The sequence below is a fragment of the Abrus precatorius genome, unplaced genomic scaffold (assembly GCF_003935025.1).
Source record: "Abrus precatorius isolate BTA unplaced genomic scaffold, Abrus_2018 Scaffold2, whole genome shotgun sequence".
NCBI classification, from domain to species: Eukaryota; Viridiplantae; Streptophyta; class Magnoliopsida; order Fabales; family Fabaceae; genus Abrus; species Abrus precatorius.
This window is the reverse complement of record NW_020874362.1, coordinates 10,928,002-10,952,699: the sequence shown is the minus strand read 5'-3', so window position 1 is coordinate 10,952,699 and position 24,698 is coordinate 10,928,002. Positions and strand designations below refer to the sequence as shown.

Genomic DNA, 24,698 nt, shown 5'->3' with positions numbered 1-24,698 from the left:
TATTAATCTTAAAAGTAAATATAGAGCTCTCTCCCACCTTATTAAAACTATTACAATGTCATTCAGAGAAGTACATTTGGAACATCAGACATAAAATCTAGTGGGTTAGGATTGGTTTAATTTTAAATTTTATTTTAATAATCAATTATAAATATAGTTAATTATTTTTATAATTTATTATATAAAATACTACTTGTGTTTGGAGATATTAAATAAATAATAATTCCATGATAACTATAGAATAATTTATTAACTTTTTGTTATAAATTACAATATCATATTAAAGAATACTTTTAAATCTGAACAAATTAAAGTATATTAACCTTGTTTGGATAAATTAAAGTATATTCCATAGTGTTTATATATATATATATTCTAAATATAACATCGTTAATAGCACATTTTTTAAAGTCAAATTAATTTATGAGGTATGAATTTTAAATTTATTAAAAAAAAAACTTAAGAGTGTATTTAAAATTTTATATTTGCAGTATCTTTTATTTTAATTTTAAAATTATAGATTATAAGATCACATACTTTTTTTAAAAAATTATTATTTCATATTAAAAAAAGTATCACCCATAATATATATATATATATATATATATATATATTATTAAAAATGATACTGTTCAAACAAAACATTTTTTTAAAAAAATATTAAAATTTATCTTAGAGTACTATATTTAAAAATAGCCAAAATTAAACACTATAAAAATAGATAAAATAAAAATTCACCTACAAATAAAATTAGATTATCTCATGTAGATGATAAATTATGTTCAAATCTCATATTGATTTCTCTTTTAATAAATATTAGATAAATATTGCTTATTTATTGTCTATCAGAAAGATATGTACATAGTATTATTATGTTAAATTTGACAAGAGAGATTAACTCCTTCAAAAATAATCTGAAAGAAAATGTAGAAGCATGCGTTAAATTCATGATAAATACAAATTATTTTTAAAAATTTTTCTTAACAATTCCTTCTGTTTAATAAAATAAATATTCAATAAAAATATTTGATACTTTTTTGTTTAACAATAAAGAAAATTTATAAAATTAAAAGTAGAAAATTTAAAGTTATTTTTACCATCTTTTAGTCAGGTTTTAATACTATAATAAACAAAATTCATTTCTAAATATTTTTGAGTCAATATTAAATTCACACAATAAATGAAAATATTATATTTTTATTTTATTGATGTTTATAGTATTCTTCTCTAAGATTAAAATTTTACTTTAATAATACATATAAATTTTAATAATAATTTTTATTGTATGGATTATAAAAATAATAATTAAAAGCATCGAGGCCAACACAAATAAGCGATTAACCTTTATTATATTTATTATTAGTTTTTAGTCAAGCTTTTGATTTTTCCGTTAATTTCTCTCTCCCTTCCCCTTGGAATAAGAAGAGAATGCTCTGTATATAAAGCAACGAACGTTACAATTGGTTGGCATCGGTTTCTTAAGTTTCTTCAAACTCTGCATATTTTGGTTGCAAAGAGAGAGAGTGTGTTTCGTCTAAGGCAGCTTCTTCTTCTGCATAAAGTGAAGAAAAGAAACATTAAAAGAGTTGTATTGGGTGAACAGAGTGCTCTGTTCTGTTTCTCATTGCAGAGAGTGAAGAATAAGAAGGCACTGAGACCCCACAACAGAGAAAATGAAGTACGTGCTTGTGACTGGTGGAGTTGTTAGTGGCCTTGGTAAAGGAGTTACAGCCAGTAGTATTGGTTTGCTTCTCAAAGCTTGTGGACTTAGAGTCACTGCCATCAAAATTGGTATCTTTCTTTCTATGTTTTTTGTAAAAGCTAAGTGGATAAAGCATGCACACTTTTTTATCCACCAAACTCTTAATAGTTTTGCTGTCTAGATTTGTGTTTTCTTCTTCTTCCCCGTCCCTGCTCTTTGTCTTCTTCTCATCTTTTTGTTTGTTTGTTTGTTTGTTTGTTTCATCCTTTGTAACATTCTAATTTTGGTCTCACTTGCAATTCAGATCCTTACTTAAACACAGACGCTGGAACAATGTCCCCTATTGAGCATGGAGAAGTGTTTGTGTTGGATGATGGTGGAGAGGTACACAACTTGCACTCATGACAGCTTTATGCAATTTGCTGAGAGGGTCGGCAAATTGATCAAAAGTGGTTTCTTTGAAAAAAAATGAAATTTTGACTCTCTTTTTATTGAAAGGTGGACCTGGATCTTGGAAACTACGAGCGTTTCATGGATATCAAGTTGACCCGTGATAATAACATAACTACTGGGAAGATTTACCAGGCAAGTTGTTTTTATTATTACCCATCACACAGTTTCTGAAGATCATTACAAAATTTTCATCTCCAACTTTACTTTCATTACAGTCTGTGATTGATAAAGAGAGACGAGGGGACTATTTGGGAAAAACTGTTCAGGTCCGTCTTAAATAATTGTACTATGTTTTATTTTCATCATAATTATTTATAAACTAAGGTTTTCATGTTTGGTTCTATTATTAATAATATTAATTAATATGCTGTTTTCAACTTTAGGTTGTTCCTCACGTCACTGATGCTATTCAAGAGTGGATAGAAAGGGTGGCCCACATACCGGTAGATGGAAAGACCGGTCCAGCTGATGTATGTGTCATAGAATTGGGTGGAACAATAGGTACACTGTTGAAAACATTCTTCACTCTTCTTCATGGTTTCAATAGTTTATGTTTTTGTGAATTTATTTACAACATCATTTATTTATGGGTGCAGGAGATATTGAATCCATGCCATTTATTCAGGCATTGGGGCAATTCTCATACAGAGTAGGTGAGATACTTGATTTGTTGACAAGGTGTGAATTTCACCTATGTGTGAGCTATAATTTGGATGTTAATTTTTGTTGAACATTTCAGGTGCTGACAACTTTTGCTTAGTTCATGTCAGCCTTGTTCCTGTTTTAAATGTTGTTGGTGAACAGGTAACGCCTCACAACCCTGAGATCTGTGTAGAAAATGGCTTAATGTGTTTGGAAACTCACTAAAATTATGTTTAATCATGTTTTAACGTGAAAGCTATAAATTATGTCACTGGAATGAATTCACGCGCCAATCCAAACACACCCTTACTTTCATCTAACATGGGAAAAATTGCGTTTATTATGTTCAGAAAACTAAACCAACCCAGCATAGTGTTCGTGGACTAAGAGGCCAAGGACTCACTCCCCATATCTTAGCATGCCGCAGCACAATGGTTGCTCTCCTCTCTCTCTCTCTCTCTCTCTCTCTCTCTCTCTCTCTCTCCCCTACAAGTTGAAATAATGTGCACAAAGAATGCAAACAAGGCACAAGCACAAACTAAGATGCACAAAAAGAACACAAATGCATACTTGCATTCAAACAGTTCTTGACCTTAAACTTTTAATTGAAGGTTCTAACACTCGATTGTTTCTCAGGTACTGGATGAGAATGCAAAGGGAAAACTTTCTCAATTTTGCTTGATTCCGGTACGAGTTTTTAAGGATAAGTGTTTTGGTGTATGTATTTGCTTAATGATAGTGTCTGCTTTGCAAGAGTTTTCTATACTGAAGCTGCATATTTTCAGGCAGAAAACATTATTACTCTTTATGATGTTCCCAACATCTGGCACGTTCCTTTGCTTTTAAGAGTAAGTTTTCCTCTAAAACTGCTGAACTTCATATCATCTTATTTGTAGGTACCATTTCTTACAAATTATGTTCTTCTGGTCTAGGATCAGAAGGCTCATGAAGCGATATTTGAAGTGCTGAACCTTGACGGGTTAATCTCACAAACTCAAATATATGTTTTTCTCCTGGATTGCAATTTAATGGATGTAGAAAATTTTCTATCGATTTTTCTGGAAAGCTTAAATTGCAGTTTATTGTACATACAGTGTAGCTCAAGAGCCTAGTTTAGAGGAATGGATTAGTAGAGCTGAATCTAGTGATTTGCTTCATGAACCAGTGGGTTCCTACTCCAAAGCTAATCTTAATTATTTTATCCTTGATTATTGGCAATAGTTTTATTTTTATTTCTTATGAATGGCAGGTTCGTATAGCCTTGGTGGGGAAATATACATGCCTTTCAGATTCCTACCTCTCTGTTCTAAAGGTGGAGTTAGCTTTAAATATACGTATATATATAGTTTAGGCATAATTGTGTAAGAACAAGCTTGTGATTTCACCTTCAATATTGACTTCAGGCCTTAGTGCATGCTTCTGTTCATTGCCAAAAGAAACTTGTTGTGGACTGGATTCCAGCTAGCAACCTTGAAGATGCAACTGCTAAAGAGGTAAGATCAATTATAAATCGTTGTATCACAAGCAAGTTTAATAAAGATTTTTCATAGAAGCAATTTCATCTATATGTTATTGTTCAATGTTGCAGAGCCCTGATGCTTATAAGGCGGCATGGAAGTTATTAAAGGTTTCATTCAGAGTCTTGAAATGAACCGAGTTGTTTATTGATTTATTTCACTCTCTTAAGCTCCAAAAATGGCTTAGATTATTATCTAACTCCACATTGTCTTCAGGGTGCAGATGGTGTTCTTGTTCCTGGAGGTTTTGGGGACAGAGGAGTGCAAGGAAAAATAATTGCAGCCAAGTATGCCCGCGAAAACAGAATTCCATTCCTTGGAATTTGTCTTGGAATGCAAATTGCTGTCATAGAGTTTGCACGATCTGTTCTGGGTGTACAAGATGCTAACAGCACTGAATTTGATCACCATACTAAAAGCCCATACATCATATTTATGCCTGAGGTTTCTGTCTGTGTTATCCTATTCTATTGATTAGAAAATGTATTGTGGTCTTTTTTCTTATTTTTTATTGCATAGGGATCAAAAACACATATGGGAGGCACCATGCGTCTTGGATCTAGAAGGACATATTTCCAGACTAAGGAATGCAAATCTGCAAAATTGTAAGCATTATTGGTCTATTCATTTTTTCTGAAGACACATTTTATGTGCTTATGCAAAGAGTAGTATGTGTCTTGTTAAGGGCCAAGAGACCTCCGGATTCTGTTTTGGAAGCGCCTACATAATAAAATTAATAAAATTAAAGAATTTACAAATTTAATATAGTTTGACACTTCTTACATTTATTCACAAACTCTTGAGAAAATAATTTTACTAGCAATTTTTGCACAAAAAAAAATAAAATAGCAAACCATCTCTTACAAATTATGCACGAATAAACTATCAAATTATCTTTGACACACAACTAACCTAGTTCTAATTACACTCAAAGGATTAGACATGTTTTTGTGAGAAAATTTATATTAAATTCCTATATTTGTAAGAACTTTTTTATTTCTTACTTCAAGTCTTTATCTAATATTCACATTTCTTCACTTTGTGAGAATCTGTTTTTCCTACTTGTTTGAAACCTACTATCCAAAGTGATTTTGCTCACACAACTATCTGACATAAATACACCCAAAAAGACAAAATTTCATACTACATCTTCACATTTGTAAAAGTTTTTTATTCTTACTTTTCTAAACTCTCCTATAGCCAATCTCAAGTCCAGTAAAGGAAGAGGGTTGTGTTAGGCTTTCAGCATTTAACGTAAAAATTATCGAAATATTTTCATGAATACTCAGGACGATGTTGTTCTCTTCGATGAAACTTAGATGAATAGTGTTAGGTCATGTCTTGTAAATGATTTATACATTATTTGGTTTGAAATATGGGTAAAAATATACATTTTGTATGAGATTTACTAGGTTTCTAACCCTTTGACTCTTGTTCTTAGATATGGCTGCAAAAGCTTCATTGATGAGAGACATCGGCATAGATATGAGGTAGTGCATTGCCATGCATAAAATTGTCTTGTAAATGTGAATAGAACAAAAAATGATCTTGTCATTCATATGCAGGTGAATCCTGATTTGGTAGCTCGCCTTGAAAATGCTGGTCTTTCTTTTACTGGGAAGGATGAAACTGGTCAACGCATGGAGGTATAAACATTCTTGTGACACGTTTTGAATTAGTATAAGCATATGATGTACTTAAAATGAATTATTTGTTTTTTCACGTTGCAGATTGTTGAGCTACCGAACCATCCTTATTATATTGGTGTTCAATTCCATCCTGAATTTAAATCAAGACCAGGAAAGCCATCGCCATTGTTCTTAGGTACTTCTCTGATACATGCCTGCATTTTACGTCCAGGTTGACTTTAATTTATTATCTTTGCATTATATGATCTTCAAATAATGTTCTTAGGTACTTATTTGCTGTTAGCTTTCCATTGAAACATTGGACTATATAACTAGATGCTATTTCTTTTCAAACAATAAATTTCGGTTTTGATTGTTACCTAAAAGGTAAACAAGAAACTCTGTTGCACTTTCTTATCTTGTAAATGCTAATAGCATTTGTTGCAAAATTAACTGACCAATGGGATTTGGGAACATGTTTTGATGTTACTCATTCTACAGTAGAAATTAGTCAAGATAGAGAATAGATTTTGTACTCATTCTTGTTACTTGTCCATATGCACTTCCCTCCAAAATTTATGTTATATTTCCTCCAAAAACTACTATTATATTTTAGATGCATTTTTAAGTCAAGGGATACAATTACGTACGCTATCTTTTATACAAGTCTTTTCAAAATTTATGAAGCATTAAATGCTTCTCACTGAGTCTACACTTAAATTTAACTTGTTGATTGCTTGATGGTCATGTCAAATGCAGGGTTTATTGGAGCAGCATGCGGACAATTGGATGCTGTCATACAGCACTCTTCGAATGTTGATAATAGTAGTCTCTCAAAAGGTGTAGGCAGTGATATTTCAGCAGTGAAAACATACCAAAATAGAACTGCAACAAAGACAGCCACTTTAAGGGCAGAATATGTATATGGCAATTGCAATGGGATGCATTTCTAAATGGTACTGGTCTTCCTTTATCATAGCGTTTTCAGTTGAATTGGTTAAATATCTATTGAGGGCTTTCAGTTGTCTATGAGAACTTGTCTGTACAGTCAATTGATCCTTGGTAGGTATAGAATCTTCAGATGATACAGAGAAGAGCTTTAATCCCAGTCTTTTTTAATGGGTCCAGCTCATTTATGTTTATAATGGTTTCAGAGTGGGGAATTCTCAAGCTTTCTTTGTCTTACATTTTAGTGCAATGGCAACCCTTTGGTTCTGCAAAGATCTTATGCTGTCAACAGAAAGATTCCATTGGACTTTCTTATTGTGATTTGAATGTTCTTGACATTCTTTTAGGAGGTGTTTAGTCAATGAAATCTTAATTATATCTTCATGATTATACAAGCTTGAATTGCTTTTAATTTTTTTAATATAAATCTTGAGAGCTAAAGTTATATCGACATTAAATTTTTAATTTCACTAGCCGGAAGCATGAGAAGGAATCCCAAAACTAAGTTAGATCCTTTCATCTTCTGTGTCAAACTTGAGCCCAATCAGAAAACGAGAAAAAAGTTTACCAACATTTCAAAATTGAGATTGGATCATAACTTAACACTTAACTTTACAAATGATGAGTTATTTAATATAATTGTTAAATCATGTGATGTTACCCCTAATGGTTGTAATATTTCACTTTTTCATTACCAGAACATGGTAGAATTTATAAAAATAAAAATAAAAAATTAGGTAATATAAATGAAATGTTATTAATAATGTTATTTGTAGTACTTTGCATATGTAATAATACTTATTTTAATTATAGAATTAAAGTGATATTTATTTATTAAGTTACGTGATTTTAAAAAATAGTTGATTTTTTTAATTATAAAAGCATTTTTAAAATTAGTTTGGATGGATCTATCATTAGAGTCATAAGTTCAATTGGGTATTTGAAATTTAAAGTGTTAATGTCAATCTCTTAATTATATGTTGATTGTATGAAAATTTGAGTCTTAACTGTTTCAATAACGCTACTAAGCTAAATAAAACTTTAGTTGAGGTTTAGGTACTTTGATAATTTCATTAAATTCTTGTAATATAATATCTATCAACGCGCGTAGGATTAAAATTATTATTGTCATCCTTTGATAAATATGAACATGAGTGTTAATCTTATTAAATGTGATTATCAAATAAACAAATAAATAAATATTATATATATATATATATATATATTATAAATACATGCACGTTTAATAATGAACAAGTTTTCACAATAAATTTTAAGTAAATCTCATTTCACAAAAAAATGATGTTCAAAATAACTAAAATTTGAAAGTCCAAGTCTTACATTTCATTGGACAAATTTGAGTAATCCAGTTAAACAATCTCATTTTCTTGTCTCTAGTTTTATACAAATTAAGGAACTATAAATATCACATTTAAAATATTATTTTATTTTATTTTTAACTCACATTTTCTAATTTAACAAAAAATTATATATATATATATATATATATATATATATATATATATATATATAAAATACTTAATAATTTATAAGAAATCATGAAACTATATGATTTGTCTATTTTAATTGATAATTATTGTTGGATATTATAAATAATATGAAGATTGAATTCCTTAATTGGTTATCATTATAAAATTAAAGTATTTGATTATGGAATTTAAAATTTTAGAATATTAAAGCATACTTGTGATGTAGTATAGTTCAGTTCTTAGCATTATAATTATATTTCATAAATAATATTAATGATTTGTATCAGTTTCTAAAAAGGTAATATTCTAATATAATAGAGAAAAATGAAATTATTATTAGAAGACTTATTTTGATAAGTGATGGATATACTCATTTATGTAATAAATTACTGCATGGTATTATATACCTAAGTATAATGTCAAACATTAAATAGATATACCATATTATCTACTAATAAATGGACAGATTGAATTAGTAAATATGGAAATTATAGAGTTTTGAAAAAAAAAATAGTAATTTTAAGCAAGATTGATCTTAAAAAACTTGATGATGCATTGTGGGCAAATAAAATATTTAAAATATCTTTAGGTTTGTCTTCATATAAACTTGTCTATGGTAAGTCATATCATTTTTCAGTTGAACTTGAATACAAAGCTTCTAAACTTTAAAATGGATGAATTTTGATAATAAGACAAGTAGAGTAGAAAGGATTAGACTATTGGATGAATTAGATAAATGGAGATTATATGCACACAAAAATGTTGTAATATACAAGAAAAAAGTAAAATAAATATATCATGACAAACACATTTTTCATAAAACATTTCTTAAGGACAACAAGTGCTTTTTTTAATTCAAGACTTAAATTGTTTCCTGGTAAGCTTAGATAAAAGTGATGAGGTCTATTTTTTATAAGTACTCTTTTATGGAATAGTAACATTGAAAAATCCAAATACCACATACTAGTTCAAAGTAAATAGAGAAAGGTTAAAAAGATATTTAGAAATTTATTTTGACAGGGAAAATTTCTCTAAACATCATAGAAGGAAATTAAGGAAAGTAAAGTCCAAATTGAAGACTCGAAACCAAGCATTTCTGTCATCTTTCAATTTTAATTTTCCTTTGTTTAATTTTAATTAATTTATTTCTAAATTGTGTGGCTATTGGAAATTTTAAGATTTTATCTGAGTTTTATATACTAATATTTTATTCTTTGAACTATATAGTTTGAAATAGCTCTAACGAAACAAGACCGGGTGAACTAGAGAGCCTGCAGAAGTAACGTGCTTTTCAAGCTTCAAACCTTCACACTTTCTTTGTGAGTTTCGTCTGAAAAAGGTACCTGTCTTCCTTTATTTCCTACCTTCCTGATATTTGGTCCCCAAAAGGAAATTCACATAACCCGCAGGGAGATCAGCAAGAGCTAGGTTGCAAAACAAAACATCTACTCAGAATGTTGAACCAGACTCCTATCAACATACCATCGAACCCTTCAAATCAAACAGAACCTATCAACCCTGTATCAGAATCACAATCCAGTCTCAGTCCTGTGATCAGAACAAGTCCAAACATTCCTTTTTATCAACCATTCCTTAACACCCTTTGGTCCTAAAAGAAAGTGAGTGGTTGCAGATCAACAATTATATCCTTAAGGACCTTAACAAAAAATGGAATTTCTTCTGCAATTTTGGTTGTGAGGGGCTGAAGTCATTTATGAATTCTATGCAAATGCCAAAGCTGTGTGAGTGAAGAATCAGTCTTACACTCCTTTGTGCTGAGCAAGCAAGTACCACTGGACAGCCAAACCATTAATTATGTGCTGGAAACACATGCCATTCTTAATCCCTCTGTACCTAATTTCTATAGCGACTTCCATACCATGGACCCTGAAGACATTATCAGAACATCATGCAAACCTGGTGCCCAATGGATCAAATAGATCAACCCAAATAATTGATTGTTTCAGAACCCAAGCACATCCCAAACAAAAGCATGGTGTGGTTTCTTAATCACTTCTTTTCTACTTGTATAGCATGATAACCATCTCAGCATTGAGAGCGCTAAACTTCTTTAGGTCTTGCAACTAACATGGAAATCAACATTGAGAGAGTGGATTTTGACAAGATCACAGAGCTGGTAAAGTCACTTAATACTCCTTTGTGTATTCATTGATCTTTTTACTTAGTGAGCATGCAAGAGTTAAGAGGCCACTCGATGACTTCTTAATTAAGGCTCGAAGGACGATCACTGAATCCACTGTGCGCAAGTATGAGGAGACCTATAAGAAAAAGATGAATATCCCACCTTAGTCTCAAAGGCAAGCAAAGAAAAGGATGGCAAAGCCTGCAAAGGCAATCTGCAACATATCTATGAGGCAAACTTTACCACTTTGGAAACCCAAATTGTCACCATAGACAACCACTTTGACCTGATTCAAAACTTGCTTGGGATATCTTCCTTTTAGTTTTCTTTTCAGTCATGTTATTATGCTTATCTACTGAAACACACTGCACATGCACTCTTGCACACTTCAGGGAGTCTCTCTCTCTAGATAATTATGCACTTAACACTACCTTTACGAAAGTACTGTATGATGTTTAATTTTTGCACTACTAGATACCTGTATGATAATTTGTCTAGTTTCAAATTCATTTTGGTCTTTAAACCTGTTATACACTGTAAATTGCTTGTACACAGTGTTGATCTAAAGTGTAGCCAAGTGCAATTTTGAGCCTTCATGCTGATCTTTGATTTCGGCTATTGTGGCCTCACTTTTTGAAGTCTCACTCTAAAACTTGGTTTGTTTGTTACTTAAAGTTGCATTTCACATTATATGCAAGTGTAGCTTACCTTATATATGCAAAAATACAAGCTAACCCCTTTGAGCTGAAAAACTATTTTTCTAAGATACCATCAATATAAAGTGAAAAACCAATTAACTCTCTAATAACAAAAAATAAGTAAAATTTTAGGTTTTTCCATAATGAGTTTTGAAATTAAATTTGCGGTATTATTGCATATTTCTTGAGCACAAGCAATTGATTAAGTTTGGAGTTGAAAAGGTAAAGCTCAGCTGCAGAAAAAGTACAAGCGGTTAAAATGCTGAAAAATTTATAAAGATTGAGAAAAGAGATAACAAATATACGAAAATAAACAAGGAAAGAAAAAAATGTAAGTAAAAGGAAAAAAAATTTGAAAGAGGATGAAAAAGATTTTTCAGAAGAAAGTAAAAAATAAAGAAAGACAAATAAGAAAGAAAATGCAGTGAAGGATTTTGGTTGATTGTCCTTTTTGAAGTCACATACTTAATTAAGACCTCATCAACCTTAAATACATATTCACTATGCCAGAAATGGACGTGAGAGCAGTTCCATTTTAATTTAGAAAACGTTTAGAACTGCTATAAAATTTTGTGCTATCAAATGTGTTGAATTTAAGAGAATGGTTAAATAACTGCTCTCAAATGTTGATATTAGAGAGCGATTCCACGTGGAATCGGTCTCACATGGTGGATATCACTTGGAAACAATGAATCTGAAATTTGAAATTTCTTTCTTTTTGAGTTTTCTATTTTAAACCAAAATTAATTTATTGTTAATTCAAAATTTCTTCATTTTTATGACATATCAAAATTAAAACTTGAGTTTATATGTTATATTAACCAAACAGTTCACATCTACAACACTAGTAGGATGGTTCACGGTTAAAAAGAAAAAGAAAGAAAGAAAGAAAGAATAGAGAGAGATGTAAGAAAGGTAGCAACAGATGAAAAAGATACCAACTTTGTTAGCACAAAGAAGACGAAGAAAAATTCAAAGAGAACAACTTTATTAACGCATAAAAAATGAAGACGAAGAAGATGAGGAGAACTTATAGATATAAAAGAGACTAACTTTGTTAGTAAGATGAAGATATTCATAGAGCATCCTTCATTTATATAATATAAAAAAGACTTTAGAGAGTGGTTAATGAAGAATCACTTTCAGAAGTATACATTAGAGAGCGATTCTTTATCAACCGCTCTCTAAAGTTACACACTTTATAGAGCAGTTCATATAGAACCGCTTTCTAATGTATACTTTAGAGAGCGGTTATCTATGAATTGCTCTCAGAAGTATACATTACAGAGTGGTTCAATGCTAACCGCTCTTAGAAGTGTACATTAGAAAGCGGTTCTCTATTAACTACTCTTAGAGGTATACCTTAGAAAGCAGTTCAATGTTAACCGTTTTCTAATAACCATTGCCTAAGTTAGCACTCTAAAAACTTGTTTCTGACATATTGATTATGTGATCATGGTAGTCAAAATAAAGATTTTATGTAGGATCAGAGAGAGGATGAAAGATCGTAACTCATAAAATCATAACACAGATCGTAAGATCCTACAAAATTGTATAAATGCATGTAAAATAGTATAAATATAAAGATGGGGAAGTTAAATTGTAACGCTCTGAATTTTGGTAATATTAATTATTATTATTCTTATATATATATATATATATATATATATATATATTCATATGTGTGTTGATTTATTTGAAAATGATGTTTTATGTGTATTAAGTACATAGATGTGTGTATATATGTGTATGTATGACTGGATAGGCTGAAAATGGGCTAAGTGCCTAAATGTAGGACATGATACTGGGCTGTTCTTACTGCAGCAAGAGGATTCTCGCTGTAGCAAAAGGGCTCTAAGAGGAAGGACCAGAACTGTCGCCTTCTCGCTGTAGTGACAGAGCGACAGTTTGAAGTGTATTTCTGGGTGCAGTCTCGTTGTAGCGAGATTCTGCAGAAACCAGAGTGCAGTTTTCTTTAATTTTTCGCTGTAGCAAGAGGGCGTGTCGTTGCCCTCGCTGCAACGAGATTCTCGTTGCAGCGAGAGTGTCGCGACCAGAAAATGATTTAAAGGGGGTTAGGGTTTGGAGAGAGTTATTTCTCCCTCTCCCTTCGAAATTTCTTTGATCCTCTCGTTCCCAAATCCCTATTCCACCAATTATTTGCCTCCAAAGTCATTCAGGAGCTTGATTGAAGGTTAAATCCGTGTGGGGAACGCTTGAAGGTAAGTTTTAATGGTTAGGGTTTTGGTTTTTCATCCCCTTTCTCTGTTTTCGTAGTTCCCCTCGGTTCTCATGGAGTTTCTCCATGTGTTTAGGACAAAATTCGTGAGGGGGAGCACTTCTTGGTGGATTTAGCGCGTGGGACGTCAATCCAAGGCAAGGGGGGACTCTATCCTACTCTTTTGTGCATGAATTGTTGTTATTTTGCTGAATATTGTGTTGTGGCTGAGTTAGTGGGTAGGAAATTGCTGAGAAATGTAATGTGGGTCATGTGCTGTGATATGTGAACATGATATGTGTTGATCCAAAATTGATATATGTGAATTGTATGTAAATGTTGTGTGATAGAATGAGTATGAGCACTTGTGTTGTATATTTGAATGAATATTGTGAAAATGTGGGCCTAAGGGCTCTGTAATGTGAACGATAATTGTGGGCTGTGTGTCATGTGTAAGCATGATTACTGCATGCGTGAATGGAATATGTGTGAATGAGCGTGTTAGCGCTATTGTAATGTGTTATGAATGGTTCAGCGATACACTGGGGATGTAGGAGATGAGGACGGTAGAAATACCTTGGGGAAGAGGGAGTGGTGGTGACACCGACTGCGAAACGGGTGCACCACGAGCCACACACTCTCTTCCTCACTAGACCTCTGACCGCTATCTTTACTGAGCGACCTGTGACTGCCCACGTGGTATCCGTGAGGCGGGGGTAACCGGCAACCATTCATGGTGTAAATCTGTGATCACAGTGCCACAGTGAGTGTGGTTGGTGTGTGTGTATGCACGAGTTTTGTGTACTGTACCTATAGATATGGAATGCTGCCTGTGATTGTGTTTGTTTAATGTATTAGAAATGTGCTGGAGGTGAGACTCTACGTTGATTGTGTGTTTTTGGATAGTGTAGAGTACTCACCCTTACATTCATTTTTCAGGTAATCAAGACGATTAGCACCAGACTTAGTGAAGGGGTGGATGAAACTGCTATAGGACTTAGGATATTATTTTAGAAAACTGTTGTATTTAAATAAGTCTTATAGTAACTGTTTGATATAATTTGTAACCCCTTCCTTTATTTGAAATGGTTAATGAAACTTGAATTAAAAATAAAAATTTTATTATCTCAAAAATTTGCAAAATTTCTTATTTATGGATATTAAATTTAAGGTGTTACATAAACAAAGACAAATGAGGGAAGGGAGCCACCCTCAATTCAAACCAAAGACAGGGAAGTACTCACTAAAAATAGAGACAGAGAAAAGGAGAATGAAAAGATGGATTAGGTAAGGTATTTCAATGGAAAGACTATTTTACCTTTAAAATAGACTTAAAACAAAGTCATTTTAAGGGCAAAAAGGGAAAGTCTGATTATTTTTACAAGATAAGAAGTCTTTTTTACCCTTAAAAAACCCTAAAATTTGCTTCATTCTGGGGATAGAAAGGGAAAGTTGATGACTTATACTCCAACGACACTGTTGCACTGTCAATGAGGCTACGATGGCTGTAAATACAGCTGGGATGGCCACCACATCAAAATGCTCCACTTTGACAATGTCGCCAGCTCAAAGCCGAGTCGTAATTTATTCAAATAATTAGAAAATGATAAAAACTCTAAAAATAAAGCATATAAAAGGTATTTAGAAACCAAAATGGAGTTATAAATGCTACATATCGTCATGAGTACAAACCATTTTATAAAAGGTATTTAGAAACCACAATCCGTCATAGATGCTACCACACCATTTTGGATCACAACTACCTAGGTCATTTTCCCTTTACACTACCAAAAACACATGAAATAAAGATGAATTTTTCAAAGTTTACAGACAAATTTTGTTATTACAAACAAAATTGACTCGTCTGTAATTTCTTTGTCAGTAAATCAATATAGACACATAGACGAAAACATTAGTCTCTAACATTACAGGCTGATTTTTTTGTCTGTAAGTTACAGACAGACTTTTTTGTCTATAATATTTAATTTTTTTCTTTTGTTTATTTGTATAATTATTCCTCGTTATTCCTAATTATCATAATAATTTATAATTATAAAGAAATTTATAAAATCAAAATTCAAAATTGAAAAAATTATTTCAAAATTATTAAATTAAAATGTCATTACAATTAAAGAAGTAAACATCCAAAGTAATAATGTGAAAAATAAATTAACAATATATATCACGACTACTCGGCATAATCATCATCAAGAGCAACATCATTATCATCAATAGAGGAGGAGGCACACCAAATACTAGTTGTGTTAGAGCTGGTGGTGGAGGAGGAAAAGGTGTAGAGTTATTTGCTTCTATGAACTTGAAGTATGCATGCATTTGTGTATGTTGCTGCTACACCTCTTTCTGCATCTTTTATGCCACCTTTTTTTCTCTCTTTTTTTCTCTATTTTCTTGGCCCACTTCTTTTTCTATGTACTCTCCTTGGTCTGCCACATCTCCTCATTTTGCTTCTAGATATCTTTATTAAGGGCATGGACTTGAGTACAAACGATGTCCTCCACCACCTCAAGCACAAGAGAAGAGGCACCTCCAATGACAAATGCAGGCAACATCAAGTTTGCGAAGTGGCTCCATATGCCATAAATGCAGCCTTTATAAAGATCACCCATCGTCTCTGATCATATTGCATCCTCATCAATGGACTCTGGGTTCTCAGTAGAAGCAGCCTCTAGCCTTTGAACACAGCCATCCTACAATTATTGCAAATAATTATATATTGTCTCAAGAAATATTTTTTAAAATATTTAATAAATAATATAATGTTAGTAACTATACTTATATATGTAGCCTGAGATTGTGCACTAACCCACTCGATTTTGTCTCTTTAGCGAGTGTCTGTCTCCTTGAACACCTCTCTGTGTGTAGGTGGTCTGTTTAGCAACTTCTCCTGCAATTCCAATTAATAAACCTCTCAAATTCTATTGATAAATTAAATAACATAAAATTTAAAATAATAAATTATGCAAAATGTGGATTATGCAAAAAAAATGATGGAAACATGCAGCAATTTGATGCAAAAATATGAAGTAATGCATAACAGATTAAGTGTAGAAAAAATGCAGAGAAATGCAAAGAAGTCCACCTAACAAACCCGCAGAATTATGTAGAAAATGCAACAATAGAAACAGAGCAAATTAAAAATAGGGTAAGTGTAGAATTTTAAGACAGGAAAGTATAGAATGCAAAATTTTAATTATGCAAAAGCAGTAAAAATGTAACCCCTATTTTTATTATTTATTAGTTTTGTATTTGGTATGAGTTGTTAATGTATGTTGCTTGAAATTAGGAGAGTTTTTTATATTTAAGCTGTAGGATTTTTCACTATAACAAGATGTGTCTCGTTGTAGCGAGAAATCAGCATCCAAAATCAAGCATTTTGATGCTCTCTCACTGTAGCGAGGATGCTCTCACTGTAGCTAGAATGACAGATAGTAAAGTGCAATTTTATCTAATTTTTTTGCTGTAGTGAGAGAAGGTCTCGCTGTAGCGAGAATATCGCGAATTGAGGGGTATTTAAGAGTTTTCAAGTTAAGAAAGTTGGATTATAATCCAAGTCACGACCCTCATATGTTCTCTCTGACTTTTCTCCTAATTTTCTCAGCAAATCTTTAGAAAAACCCCAACTTTTCTCCAATCAAAGTTTAGAAGATCATTTCCCTTGTTCTTTGGTAAGTTTCGGAGCTTTGTTCTCTATTTCTTTGATTATTTTTTTGTTCTTTCTCCTCTAAAGAGAAACTCTTGTGATATTTAGGAAGAACTTAGCCTTTTGAGCAAGATCCTTCAAAAACCCTTTACTAAGAGAGTGGTATGCTTGTATTCATGAAGATGTTGTGATGAAATGTATGATTTTAAGTATATGTTGGATGAAAACATATTTTGTTATATTTGAAGCCTGTTTTGTGATGTTTGATGATGTGTATGATTTTTATTTTAACTGTATATGCATGTACATGGTGGAATGAGTCCAAGGGAACTAACTCTCAGCAATGATTGATTTATGTGTAATATAATAATGAACTAGAGTAAAAGAAAGATATAAAAGCATGAATGATATGTGAATAAATAGATAGTGAGAAATATAGAGATGAGATGGAAAATATGGAAAGAGAAAGTGAAATGAGAATGGAATATGATAAGGATGAGTATGGATAGTTTAGAGGTACACTAATATACATCTTTTTAATGGTATCTGTTACCTGATGGATACCAACTGAACACATAATAAAATAACACAATCATGATAATATTCGCATCAAATAAAAACAAGCACTGATGCTAGATCTGTCTCTCCTTATACGCCTTGGAGGAGGAAGACCCGAAGTCCCCGAGTGAAGGTCTGACCAGAAGTAAAGAATCCCAAAGGAAAAAGAGTATGATAAATCGTGGGAATAAAGATGAAGATGCGTGGTGTAGTAGGTCCAGGTCCATTTCTAGTTATTTACAATAAAAGGATGCATATATCTCTAATGTGTAGTTAGGAACATGACTAGAATACTTTTCATTAGACTTAGGAAAAATATATTTTTTATGACCCTTAAAAGAATTTATCTTTTTAATAAGTACTTAAGATTAAGTTAAGTGCAATTTTTTTTAATGTATGAAAGCAAAGTTTATAATCTTAACGTTGAATTACCGGCAAAAATTTAGTGTTATAAATTTTACAAACCAAATGTTTACCCGATTTCTTTAATTCTTAAGAATGAGTTAGGTTTAGTCTATTTTCTTGTAGTTAGTTTAAGGAATATTTAATTCTTAATTATATTTTTAGTCTCTACAAAAGTAATACTCTTTAAAATTAATCCTTAAAAAAAATTTCAAAATTTAATTCTTAATATTTTTAAAATATTTAAAATTAATCACTGCTATCAACTTTTATTAAGTGATTAAGTGGTAGTGGTTGACAGAGGAAGCGGAAAAGCAAAAAGGAGTGGGATTGAGTTACAAACTTATTATTCTTCCACAAATTTGAACAAGGGAGTAGTCAGTGACAGAAACAGCAAACTAGGAAGTTATAGCTCCTCAAAGTGTTACAAAGCAAATTTTGATTTACATTACAACCATGGGATCTATAAACTTGCTTTAGCTAAGCACAAGAGATCTTTATGACCTTAGCGAGACAGTTGTTTATAAGCTTAGGTGCTGGGAAGTACGTAAGATAATTTTGAGGATTCATGAGCTCGACCCTGTAAAATAATTATAATAATAAAGCACAATTTCACTTGTAAAGGATCTATGTAAAAGGATGATAAAAAGAATGTCCGAAAGATATAATGCTTACTTGTAATTAAGGAGGAAATAATGCATAAATATGGAAATTTCTAGTTTGGTTAGGTCACTTCCAGGGCAAAGCTTACTTCCTGCCCCAAAAGGAAGGAAGTTTCCTGCTTTGCCCTTGCAATCCTGCACATATAAATTATAATTCATAAATCTATATGCATTTTTCAAAAAAATCAATTGATACGTGTCCAATTGTAAGTATCTGTAAAAGGTTATATATTATTCTAACTTACATCCCATCTGGACGGATTAAATTCTTGTGGATTTGGAAAATTTTCAGGATCCATATGAACAGCTCTTATCCAAACCAGCACTTTCCATCCTTTTGGTATGATATAACCTAAAATATTGAGCCAATGATATGAATACATACGTTTCTATTCTCCTTTAACAATCAAAGTTAACTAAAACTAGAGTTTATATTTTTGCAATGAATCTGAACAGTGAACAGTGAACAGTGAACAGTGAATAACCATTGATGTTCACGTCAACAGCTGCCTCTCGGAAAATCGAAAAGACAGGATTAGCACGACGTAACATTTCATCGATTACCTGCACAGCGTAACAGTCAACATTTTCCTACTTGGACAAGCATCTTAAAAGTTGCAGAAGAAAATAATAAAATAAGATGAATTAAAATTCTTTTATAATTCAAAGATTTAATTATATTTTTGGACCATTTAGTTTGGAGATGAGTAATTTTAGTATTTTAATTTTTTAAATAATTAATAAATCTCTATTTTTAAAAGTGTTCAAATTAGTTCTTTTATCAATTTTTTAAAAGCTCATAAATTCTCATTTTCCACTCAAAATCTTTACAAATTGAATTGACTAAAATGCGTTCTATTCAAAACTAACAATTAATTAAAATATCAAAATTTACCCCAAATAAATTTAAATCTTTTTCTGTTCATTTCCAAATTAAATTTTATCAGTTGTTCACTAACTTTTGTACTTTTGAACTTTTATATAAAATTCTATATTCCAACTCCATGATAAACCTTAATGTGCATAGCCTTAAAATTAAAGAGATTTAAGTAGCTCAAATAATATTTGAGGTACCAAAATCACATTTAAACTCAATTAAAGAGATAAAAGTACCATTAAATTTAAATTATAACAATTCTAAAGGGAGGGGTTTGTCATTTTCTTTTATGCTTACTTGAGAGAGATAAACCATTTGCTTAATCTCCTTAAGAGTTAATTGTTTTTGCGATGAAGGTCTTGCTTTCATGATTTCTTCTTGCTCATCCTACAAGATATAAACAAAGATTGATTACCTTATCTATTGGCAGTCGACTTAGATTGTCTTAAATATGACATAATATTCTGAACAGAATCTTGATGGTCAATTTAACCAAATACAATCATTAACAAGTGAACATACTTGTAATATCAAATCAACCATGTAACAAAACGGCTAGTAATAATCCTAGCTAATATTAAAGAAATTTGGTTGCTACAAGTCCTTTAATTTGGGTTCTGTACAGTCTGTGTTATATGGGCACAAGCCTATTCAACTTATATGTTAAAAGTTTTTTCTTAAATTATTTGAATTTTTGTTTACAAAATATCTAAATTTAACAATTTTTATCTATCGAAATGGATTATCCAAAATGATTTAGGGCTGTTTGATTTCTGGAAAATATTTTTCATTTTCATTTTCTGTTTTCACTTTTAATTACAAAATTGTCACCTTGTACTCATTCTATTTCTTCTTCTTTTTTAATTTATCTATGAAACAATGAAAATGAAAAAAAAAAAGTTTTCTTCGGTGTTTCCTATACAAATATTTAAAAGCAGAAAATAAACTAAAAATAACAAATTAAAACAAAAAATATTTTCTGAAAATAAATAGCTGCTTAATTTATGCTTTTATATACAGCTGTTTTCAGTTATTTAATTGATATTTCTACACCTATAATTGATCCCACCATATAAATGTCACAAAATACAAAAAACTGTTTCTCGTAAGAAGCCCTGTGTAAACTTATATATGTAATTACGCAAGTCTTTTCAATTATGTAATCATAATAGATATTTAAGGATTTATATGTCTACTTCAGTTACTGTAAACTTAAAAATATAAATAAAATTATTTATAATTTATAAATGAATAACTACTTGAAGTATACTTTAAAAAGTATTGATTCAAAAAAAGATTTCAAAGTATAAAAGCGCATATCCAAAAAATAAATAAAAATTGGTAGAATATAAATGTAAAAATTCAAAATATTTAAGAAATTTAATTATGTGGAAAATGATAAGAATATTCTCATACTGAATAATCAATTGAAAAATATTAATTTAATTTTACACGTAAGTTTAAAAGACAAATCATATAATGAAAAAGACATTATATAAGAGAAAACATATATAAAAAAAAAAATCTCAATATTAAAGTAATAATCAGTCGTTCAATTTATCAATCCATACTTAAGAATGCCATGAATAATTTAATATTCAAACAACTTTCATTGATAAGATATACCTTGTGTGAACAATAGTTACTATAGCACGAAAAATTAATGCCTTGTGAATTCTTTTACTATATTAATTTTAAATTTATTTGATATATTTATTCCTCTTTTTCATTGTATACATCAGTTTATGTTGAAGGGTTGGTCCGTCTTTGACTTCAAATAATAATATCCTATACTTTTTATACAATAAAAGTATAAGTCGATTGTAAAGTACTTTCATATATTTACAAAGAGTTTTTATTAAAAGAAAACAATTATTAATTGTTCTTAACACTAATTATTATCTTTTCATTGGTTGATTGTAACTCAATTGGTATCTCTTCCTACTGTCATCAGGGAGTCATAATTTTTTTTAGCAAAATAAATTCAATAGTTGATTATATGGGATTAATTCGATCCTCATTTTCCAATACCATTAGATGTAATTACCACCCTATAAAAAAAAATCAAACTTTAGTTCTACAAATTAAGTTGTAGTTCACTGTATGACCTGAAAAATATTCTTTGGGATCTAACTTATTGTATTCTCAATAATTGATAACTATAATATTATAAATATTTGCTTTTAGCAAGAATGAATGCATTGGTAAATAATTTAGACAACATATGCGAAAATAAAATAATAAGCATTTTGTTTTTACGTACCTAAATTTAGCAGAAAGAAAGGCATAACTAGATATGTTGATATATTATTTAAAAACAATTTATATCTTTAAAATTATAGTTGATTTATTTTTTGTGATATTCTGGTTATAAATCGTTAAACGACAACAATAAAACCTATGGTGATTCATAACACATCAAACTTATATTAAACGCTTTCCATAAAATTTGTAATTGATTCTACGCATGCCTGATGTAAGCGTCGTTTACCTTGGCTTTCTTCAAGATATGTGGATGTTGTGTAAGATATGCAATTGTCATCATCATTCCAGCTGCTGTGCTTTCACCACCAGCAAATAAAAATACTATCAATAAGTCAATAATATCCTCATCCTCCAATTTCTCACCATTCTGGCCATTCACATGCAAAAGAATATCTATAAGGTCTTTTTGGCCCCCAATTTCACCATTTTTTATCATCATCTTCCTTTCATCTACAACAGATTGAACTATGTTCGCCAGCCTCTCACGTGCCTAATATAACGAGTCAAACCCATGCAATAGTGATATTAGAACTCAAACAAATACAAATAATTTCAAGCATATATATATATAAATAGTAATTAAACTTGTATTTAAAAAAAATATTTATTATTCAATGTAACAAATAGTTTTTTAGTGAAAATTTATCACTTTTGATTATTTTAGATGAATATTTTAAAAATAATAATAATGAGAGAAGAGATGGAAAGAACCTTGAGTGCCTTGTGAAAAGAGAACCCAGGTACGTTAATGGGGACAGAGAACATGGCCTTACTAATATCAGTAAACAAATCTCCTATTTTAGTAAAAATGTGTTGATTGCGAGATCCCAAAAAGATGTGAACGATGACATGAGTGGAAATTCTCTTCAATTCTTTCATAATCGCAAAGGGGTGTTTCATGCTAGACATTTCTTCCAAAGAATTGATCACAATCTCCTCAATATGTTGTATATACACAGCTAACATGTTGTGTCCCACGATGGGAGCAGTAACTAGGCGCCGAAAACGCCTATGTTCTGCACTTGAGACTTCATTCAAGGCTCTACTTCGTGCAAGCTTTGAGCTCGAACTTGGATAACCAAACCTAAAGCTCTCATCATCTGTTAGCACTCGCTTGCACATGTCAGGTGCACACACAATGATGCTTGGCTTCCCAAACAAATGAGTCTTGTAAATTCCAGTTGCTCCATATCTGAAACATGCATAAACAAGACAAGAATATAAATTTAATTTGAAGGATAGTTACATCTAAAAAATTCATATAAAAAGTTACTCTAAATGATACTTGGAAACAAGATTGTTGAGAAGTAAATCAGGATGACCAGATGAGTAATCTTTGGCGAAAGCCAATAGATTGCCAATTATGGGCCATCCCATATCACCGGGAGGTAGTGGGTGTTGTTTATTTCTTAGTGTCAGATCATAGTACCACTCGTTCAACCTCCTCACTATCTTTTTCACAAAAACATAGGATGTGAACAAAGTGGCCAAACTCATCCATACCCAATGTAATTCCATTTCTTTCTATATATCCTTTGCCGTTCAGATTATCACTCTATTTATAACTTGATTGTTCTTGAATCTTGATACACTGGATCCTTTAGTCGATCTCTATTTGGATTTATGTTTAAAAATCTAGCTATAATCATTAATTGAACACAAAAGTTACATTTAATTTAATGATGTTGAAATAACTGTGAATCCATATACACAGTTGATGTGATTCAAATATTTTGTTATAATGGAATGCTAACTATAATATTTTTACCCAGCAATAAAATAAAACTAAAAATTTATAGGTTAAAAAATATAGTGTATCAATATTATTTAGTAATTTTGACTTCAATTTTAAAAAAAATATTAACAATATAAACAAAATATGTTTTAGTCAAACACTTGCTCGTCCATTATAATATCAAACAAATTACAGACACCTTTTAGGGTTTAGTGATATTAAATTAGGATTGACAAATGGATTATTGGATAAATTTGAAGTTAGATTATAATGAATATATAAAAACAATTTATACGATCCATTAAAATTAAATATTTTGAAATAAATTTAGTCCATATATGCTTCATTTAATTAAAATTCATCCAATTTATTCTTTAATCATTTATATGGATAAATATGATTCAATCTATCTATTTAAAATTATTTTATATTTTATTTATGATAAGTATATCTATCTAAATTTTTACTCACAATTTTTGTCTCCCTCTCTATCTAATTGTTGTCTCTATTATGCATTGTTAAACCAAGTTACTCATCAAATCAATGGGTGCTTGATTTAAATATTGCATGCTTAATATCTTACGATACTGGATCTAAAATTTGTATATATAAAAAAAAATCGTGTTAAGAGAGTTAGTTACTACCATGATAAAATATTTTTAACTTAAATGCAATTGTGTTTAATTAGAAAAAAATATTTGTGGTTTATATAAAAATAAATGTAAACTCAGCTAATATAACTTTCCGTATCTACGTTATTTATAGGTATTAAATAATTAAAATTAAATTTATTTTAATAATTTATTATAATATTAAATGTGAATATTTTATCAAATCAAAATTTAAATTTTACTTAATCAAACACAATAAAAAAATATTTTTTGTTCATTCAATTTAATCTGAATTCGATTCAGGTCGCTCACTTAAATGTGGTAAGCGAATTTATTATTAATTTTTTTTTACATACATAGAAACTTAAATTCAAAAATTTTTCTAAGCAATATTGAACCACTTACTACTTAGACCATCACAATAAAAATATTTAAAGCACTGCAGTTAAATTTTATTTATAATAATAGCATAGATGTGATTAATCATT

The 24,698-nt window shown here is 30.5% G+C and overlaps 2 protein-coding genes across 2 annotated transcripts; one reads left to right on the top strand and one right to left on the bottom strand.

Moving 5' to 3' along the window:
• The first annotated feature begins 1,506 nt into the window (after positions 1–1,506).
• Positions 1,507–7,235, top strand: LOC113857744 (CTP synthase-like). Its single transcript, XM_027489919.1, has 22 exons — positions 1,507–1,791; positions 2,007–2,086; positions 2,201–2,287; positions 2,371–2,421; positions 2,539–2,656; positions 2,752–2,808; positions 2,895–2,959; positions 3,148–3,231; positions 3,434–3,484; positions 3,583–3,645; positions 3,730–3,776; positions 3,892–3,961; positions 4,047–4,109; positions 4,201–4,290; positions 4,386–4,424; positions 4,531–4,758; positions 4,834–4,919; positions 5,756–5,804; positions 5,880–5,960; positions 6,045–6,138; positions 6,702–6,898; positions 7,097–7,235. The coding sequence occupies exons 1-21, from the start codon at positions 1,674–1,676 to the stop codon at positions 6,893–6,895; spliced, it is 1,815 nt and encodes a 604-aa protein (XP_027345720.1). The 5' UTR covers positions 1,507–1,673; the 3' UTR covers positions 6,896–6,898; positions 7,097–7,235.
• An 11,159-nt stretch (positions 7,236–18,394) lies between these two features.
• LOC113858948 (beta-amyrin 11-oxidase-like) lies at positions 18,395–23,396 on the bottom strand. The gene is made up of 8 exons (XM_027491757.1): positions 23,150–23,396; positions 22,576–23,056; positions 22,091–22,354; positions 19,897–19,986; positions 19,208–19,286; positions 18,968–19,074; positions 18,736–18,857; positions 18,395–18,640 (listed from the first exon to the last, which is right to left on the bottom strand). The coding sequence occupies exons 1-8, from the start codon at positions 23,380–23,382 to the stop codon at positions 18,541–18,543; spliced, it is 1,476 nt and encodes a 491-aa protein (XP_027347558.1). The 5' UTR covers positions 23,383–23,396; the 3' UTR covers positions 18,395–18,540.
• Between the last annotated feature and the right edge of the window lie 1,302 nt (positions 23,397–24,698).